Source organism: Cariama cristata, unplaced genomic scaffold, assembly GCF_000690535.1.
Source record: "Cariama cristata isolate BGI_N322 unplaced genomic scaffold, ASM69053v1 scaffold4896, whole genome shotgun sequence".
Lineage (NCBI taxonomy): Eukaryota > Metazoa > Chordata > Aves > Cariamiformes > Cariamidae > Cariama > Cariama cristata.
This window is the reverse complement of record NW_009620231.1, coordinates 1-7,122: the sequence shown is the minus strand read 5'-3', so window position 1 is coordinate 7,122 and position 7,122 is coordinate 1. Positions and strand designations below refer to the sequence as shown.

At 42.2% G+C, this 7,122-nt stretch overlaps 1 protein-coding gene across 1 annotated transcript; it reads left to right on the top strand.

Annotated features, from left to right (window-relative positions):
* Positions 1–1,483: 1,483 nt before the first annotated feature.
* LOC104162730 (transmembrane 7 superfamily member 3-like) lies at positions 1,484–6,532 on the top strand (the record flags this gene model as incomplete). Its single annotated transcript, XM_009701538.1, has 4 exons — positions 1,484–1,621; positions 3,734–3,888; positions 5,792–5,942; positions 6,412–6,532. Coding segments are annotated over 4 exons (565 nt in total), but the record flags the coding sequence as incomplete, so codon positions are not given.
* Positions 6,533–7,122: the final 590 nt, after the last annotated feature.

Below are 7,122 nucleotides of genomic sequence, written 5' to 3'. Positions count from 1 at the left end.
CTCAAAGTAGTTTTCAGTCTGAGCTTGCATTTCATCTGCGTCAAATGTCTTCATGTGACTGGTTGTTGACGTGCCCATATGCTGGAAGGTTCTTCTTGCCTCTTACAGCTTACGTATGGTTATTCTGCATATCCACTCTAAGTTGGTTGGCAAAGAGTAGAAATGTGTTTTCTCTGACTGTCAAGAACCTCTTTGTCTGAGGCAAGCATAATATTTGAGCATGGTTCTGTAGATAAAGGCTGTTTCTATATGGGCAGCAATGGCCTTTCTTCAGTTGTGTTTCTTAATGGAAATTGGGCTGCTAGGTGCCATCAAGAACCTTGTATGGTAAACTGTTTGTTGGTGGTGGGGAATGAGACTTGACTATTGGAGCTGGAAATGTGGTTTACTTAAAGCATCAAATAAACTGTGAGCTTGGCACTGGATCAGCAGAATGGAAGTGGTTCAAGCTGGGTGTTGCTTGCCGGGGAAACTGCATGTCACAGGGAAGGGATAATAAATACTGAGCCTCTGTAGAATCAATTACCTTGTTGCTTAGGGTTAGGAACAAGGAGTTTTGATCTCAGAAGAGCCCTGAGAGGTTCAAGTCCTTTGTCTTTACTGGTTTTGCCCTTCACATGGGAGGAAAACATACAGTGTGGAGTGACAGAGTGGACTGTTGTCCAACTCTGTTCATCACTTCTTTTATATGCTGGACTATCTGTGCTCCTGTTCTAGTATTGGTACTAGTATAGAGAGTAGTACATGCTCAATACTCCATCTTTCCTCTGCTCTTGCTCAGTTTCAGCAATGCTGACTTCCTTTAAGTATGTTTTCAGTTGATAATCTCTGTAATAGTGAGGGTTCCTCTCTTGTATCTAACCCAACACTACTCTGACATGCAGTGACCATTGTACTTCTTCCTACAAAGAGAGGAAGAGGAGACAGCCTGATGTCTTACAGGGTGTTTCCAGAGCTTCACTGTTTGAAGCAAGTGAAGCAGTAAAAAGAGCTGAGATACCTGGATTTTGTTCCTGGCTCTGTTGCCAACTTGCTGGGTCAACTACCTCGCTTCTGTGGTGGTGTTAGCTTTGCTGCATGTGCTGCAGAACCTGCAGTTCTATCTGGTGTGCTACCTTCAGTGAGATCAAGCTTGCCCAAAGAAGCAGCTTGCGTGTTGTGCGCAGTACTAAGTGTTCATGGAGGTCTCGGTATCTGTCCTTCAAAGCATCTTTGACAACACTGAACTCTGTATGGCTCAGGTAGTCTAATGCCTGTCTGAGAACTTGCGATAGCAATAGCCCTGATGAATTGTGAGTTGGTTTATTTGTCTTGCTCTCCATGTTCCCTTTCTGCCTCAGAGCACCACCAGTGACTTTTTCAAATGACAGGAGAGGACAAGGCTGGAAAGGGGCAGTAGTCTGTGGCCGTGTAGCAATTGCTCTTCCAGCAAACCTCTTAGAAGGTTCTGCTGGTCTGCAGTGCTTGTGAACTCTCCTTTTAGTCATCTTTCAAGCCTGGCTAGAAGTGTGGTTCAAGGAGTCTGTGAACAGCAAGCTGAAAAACACTCATCCGATGTATGTAGCCATTCTTGTTCTTCACCCTGAATTTGTGCTCTTTGATCCAGACTTTGGTTTAACATGTATGTCACATGCACTGTTTTAGGAGCAATTATGCAAACAATAAAGTAATACAGAACACCATGCCTTAATATACCATGCTAATTAAACTTGAGAGAGTGCCTCTGACATTTAGAGTCTCATGATTGTGTTGAATTAGTGGCTGCATGTCTTGCTGAGGAATCTGTTCTTATTTATGCAGAGGCCTCTGGGTATAAGTAAAAAGTGGAGGTGAGAAGCAAGACAGAGCAATGCAGGTTTTCTTTTTCCCCTTGATGTACAGCATAGAGAGAATGTATATGGTTTCAGCTTTTTCCTTGAAACAACATCTGAGTGTGAACATCTTGCAGTTCATGATACTGTGCCTAAGTTCTTAAAGATCAAAGAAAAATATTTTTTCCTGCATTCTAAGCTTTCATTCAAAATTTCTGAGTACCTAGATACACAGTCTGTGCGTTTTTGAATGCTTTTCTCTAGCATTCATACTGCTACTTGCATTTCTGGTAGAACTTAAGAGCTAAGGAGGACAGAGGTCTTGTGAAGGGGAGGGTATCTGAATGATGCTCAAGGGACTGTCGGAAACTGAAGAATACACAAAGCTTTTTTGTAGTTCTAATTTTACGTTAGTTACTGTTTGAAGACTTGGAGTAGAAACTCTTTCTACCTTAGCACAAACTGCAGATTGGTTTGTGATACCTGTATTTCAGCTGTGGTCTTATTGATGATGCAGTACTGATACTAATTGAATTTTGGGGGTGAGTGTATAAGGGTTGAAGTTAGCAAGATGAGATGAGTTAGGCTTTTCCTCTGCTGTGAGGTGAGTGGAAGAGGCATGATGGTAGGAGCTCACCTCCATTTACATACCATCAAGAGGCAAAGAAGCTGGCCAAAGATGCCAGCTCTTGGCAGGGGAGAGTGAAAAATAACAGGACAGGGGTTAGAGTACCGGGTACAGTTTTGGACAAGAAGACTGTATCCCTTCCTTTTTTTGGATGCGAGACCACCTGATTGATCGCTAACAGTGTATATGGGATGGTGCTGTTGATTACTCTGTGCTCTGTTGGAGTACTTGACAGTATCAACCCTTTAAGCTAGAAGAGGCAACTTTATTGAGGAAGTAGTATGTATGTGTTTAGGCTTGATAAGTTTTAGGTCTGCTGGGCTACTGTGTGTGCATGCAGGGGAATTCAGGGAAAAACCTGAAAGGTGTTGTGAATGCTCTGCAAGCATCTAGTTTGCCTGCTAACCACCAACAAAAGAGAATCCTGTGGCTTCTGTACAGCTGCTTCTCTTTCCTCCCTTGATGTCCCCTGTCCCTCAAGAGCCCAGCACAGGAAGAAACCAGGCTTTCTTGCAGGACTTGAATGACAAGCCAAAGCTGTTTCTCAAAGAAATCTTATATCCTAGATCATGTGGTTCTCCTTACATTAAAATTACAGTGGATCATGGGGTTATGCTCATTGTAAGAAGAAATGGTCTTGGTTGTGTCTTGGAAAAATTAATCAGATTTTTAGATGCAGAAATCAAGGTCCAATAGTCCTTATAATTAAGAATAGTGTGGGAGCAAAAGACATATGTGAAATAGCTGCAGGTGGGTAGGTATAAATATGTAAACTACAGATTTGACTCTGTTGTAGTTGACTCCAGCTCCCATGATCCATGGGAATTCACCCAGGAAGTTTAACAGGTACTGTGCAAGTTGGCTGGCTAGTACAAGCATACTTGCCTGTATTTGCCAAAGAGCAAGTAGTCCTTGGTATCCTCTCTTATTTGCTTTACTGAATGTTACTTGCTGTTGATAGCACTAGCTGGTCAACTGCAGCTAGTGTCTGTTGCTGACAGGCTCGACTGTATCAAATACTGAGCTCTTGGCAGGAAGTTCTGCCCCATGTGCTTAGGTGAGTACCAGGCTGTATGGCAGGTTCTCTAGCTGTATCTGTTCTTGTAGGTACAACTCTGTGTGTAGTAGTCTCTGAAACTTTAATACAGCTTACAGGATGAGAGTAGCATGAAACAACATCTTGCTCTGTTCCCAGCTGACTGATACTGGGCTGCTGGAAGCTTCCAGGCTCCCCTTGGTACTTGCTTCCCTCCGAACAACAAAAAAAAAAGTGTTTGTTTTTTTTGTAATGCAGGTCTTCTTGAGCTCTCCTTGGGAAAATTCAGAAATGTGCTACTTAACCAGACCAATCCAGTGGAAGCTGTAATCAGGAACATTGCAAGCAATGTGACTGTCATTATTTTTCAAGTACATGCCCAGCAAAGCGATGTGGTGATATCCTTTGATAAGGTATGGTAAGAGTGTCACTTCTGTTCTTAAGTGCTACTTTTCTTTCAAAAAAGGAGTTGGCTCTGATACATGTAGGAATATAGAACTGAAGCTATGTAAATAATACGAATATCTTACCTGCATGGCTCTTGGACAATATCATTTTAGCTTCAGAAATCCTTTTTTGGAGGACTGAATGCTAAAGCAATTTCAGACCTGGCTTGAAAATGTTTCAAGGCTCTGTTCTTGATGGAAGTGATGCTTTTGACATGTGGCTGCTGACTGCTATCCATCAGCTTGTCAAATTAAAAACAGATTCATGATAAGTATTTATCAGATACCTTATACACTAAACATGATCACTTTGGGATGTTTAGTTGTCTGCTGTTTGTGGCTTGTATCTAGCCACTACAGATATGCTATCTTGTTACCCCAGCTCCTTGTCCTGTATTTAATTGTCCTTTGGTGGCACATGGAGTAATTCCTCTGTAGTACTCTAGTGGAGGTGCTACTTCTAGCCAACAATACAAGCATTCCTACTACTATACACGAGTCTTAGCTTGTCCCGTCATTACTGGGATGCAATCTAAAATATTGATTTTTTTGTTTTGTTTTGTTTTAAATGGTACTGTGAAGCTCTGAGTAATTCCTCTGTAGTACTCTAGTGGAGGTGCTACTTCTAGCCAACAATACAAGCATTCCTACTACTATACACGAGTCTTAGCTTGTCCTGTCATTACTGGGATGCAATCTAAAATACTGATTTTTTTTGTTTGTTTTAAATGGTACTCTGAAGCTCTAAGTAGTATTTGAGCAAAATGTAGACTAAGCTGAAGGTAGTAGATGGACATCCGATAGCTGCCATCCAGTTTCCCTTACCCCATCAGTATTTTCCAAATGAGAATATACTGACTGCCAAGAAGTATCCTGGGAAGCTTAGGAGATGAAGAACCTGTAACACAAGTCACCCAGCTCAATCATCTTTGTACTGGTGAAATAGCCAGGATTACAGGGCTAAGGCATTACTGTTACATCTGTTCAGTCTTTGATTACCACTGGTAGAATCTTCTGCTGTCAGTTCAGGCCCTCTTTGCGTTCATGGGCCTTATCAGGCCAAGGACATCAATGCATAAATATGACTATACTGCTTTTAGAGCTGACCTGCCTCTAGAAATATGAAGCTGAGCCAAACCTTAGTCTACCAGGTCCAAAGTGCTTCTTTGCAGTATTGCCTCAAATAACTGTGGCCGCCTTGGACAAAAGCACATTTTCCATGCTGAAAAATAGATTTGACTGCAGGTCAATTGGCTCTTCCCACCTTGTGAGTGTGATACTGCCATTGTTGCCTGATCTTTCCTCAAGACCCCTGGTTCTGAAAGGGACGGTGGGGGTTGGACCAGTAGCTGACCTGTCCCCAAGCACTTGTCTGGCATGGCTAGTGTTAAGCCATCTGTCATATAGTCATCTCCATTCTGGTGGAGATAATGAGGTGCTTCTGCACTTTGGTTCCCAGAAAGCTCTTTAGTGCCATCTCACAACTTTCTGGGAGGGATATTCCAATCCTTTTACACCTTTGCTAGTCAATCCATTGCTGTGCAGCAGGAAACTTCAACTAGCTAGATTTCTCTGCAACCTGCTTATGATTACTAACTCTTTAGTAGCCTCGAACTTACCACTTGAGTTTTTGAGACTGAGCTAGGCAGTGTGTGGAGTCAGAGGCCACTCCTTTTTTTTCCAGCTCCTTTTTACCATCTTCCTTCTTTACTAGCCAGCTAAGGGCTGAATGCCTCATCTGTGGCAACTGGCACTGAAATGTGTGACCTACGGGTTTGTGACAGGAATGTGACTCCTGTGCTATACATCAAGTTGTGGTAGAAGTCTTTTCAGGAAGAACTACTTGTTCATGTAACTTCTTTCTGTCCAGAATCCATCTGTGAACAGCTCAGGAACTGGAGTAGACAAAGGACTGGTTTCCATCCTTCGGCCTCAACAGAGTGTATGCACATGGTACCTTCGGTCACTTGATGCTAGGCAGGTGCTCAGCACAGCTCTCTCTATTCCCTATATGGAGAAAGGTATGTTCTTATTACTTGTTAAGGCATACCAGCTTTGCTTATTACAAGTTAACTATAAAATTAAGTGTTGACCTTTCAGAGGTGATATTCTTACATGTGCAAACATATGATGGAGGTGCCAGAAATTCTTTTGAAATGGGCTGAAAAAGTTAAGTATTGGAAATTCTTTTGAAATGGGCTGAAAAAGTTGAGTATCACTGCTGAATTGTGAGTTATGTATAGGATGTACTGTATGGTCTTGTCACGACTTCAGCCTTGGAGTAGAAAACTGTGATGCATATGTATCGGGACCTATCCTAGACTGCAGTGAAACGACTTGTGTTGTCTGCAGGACTAAACCTGACAATTTTGTGTTCAGCAAGCAGACTATGCCTGCAAGTACATGCATTCCTGAGGTCTTAGAACTTTTTTTTTCATGCTGTGTAAGGGGGAAGTAAAACCTACTACAGTTATCTTTTTTGTGTTCTAGATCCTATTCCTGGAGGCTGCAATCTAGAATTTGACTTGGAAGTGGATCCGAATATTTACCTAGACTATACATTGGTTGATATACACATCAAGTTTGCCCCTGCAAACTTGGGATATACCAGGTGTGTGGAAAAACTTCAGTGCACTGAGCAAGACCTTCTTTGCCCTGATTTGGCCAAAATTGTAAAATGAGATTCTGCTGAACAGGCTGACTAGCTAGTGGCAGAAATCTTGTTTGCTGCAACAAACTGAGAAGTAAATGAGGAGAGGGAGAGATAATACACAAGAGAGAGAAAAGTTGAGAGTTGCATCTTGTGGGAGAGGTTATGCAACTTCAGATGGGCAAGCAGTCAGCAAACACTGGATCTTCCCGTTCCTCATAATGACTTAATCTGTTTGGGGAGCGATTGTGTATTATAGCCAGTTTCATTCCTGAAGCATGATAATGACCTCGAGTTTTGTTTAACGTCAAGACTTCAAGTTAAAAGGCATTGTTTCCTGAACGGTGCCTGATGTCACAGGTGATAGGCAGGGAATGGGAAAGGCTATGTTCAGAGCTGTATATACATAGCATGCATGGAAAAACAAACAGTGGTGTTATCTTCGACTGTTGTGACCTCTTGGAATTCTTTCACTGGTTCCTTATGACAACTTATAGGAAACCTCTATAAATGTAAAGGCAAGTACCAGCACAGGCACTACCTGGTTCAGG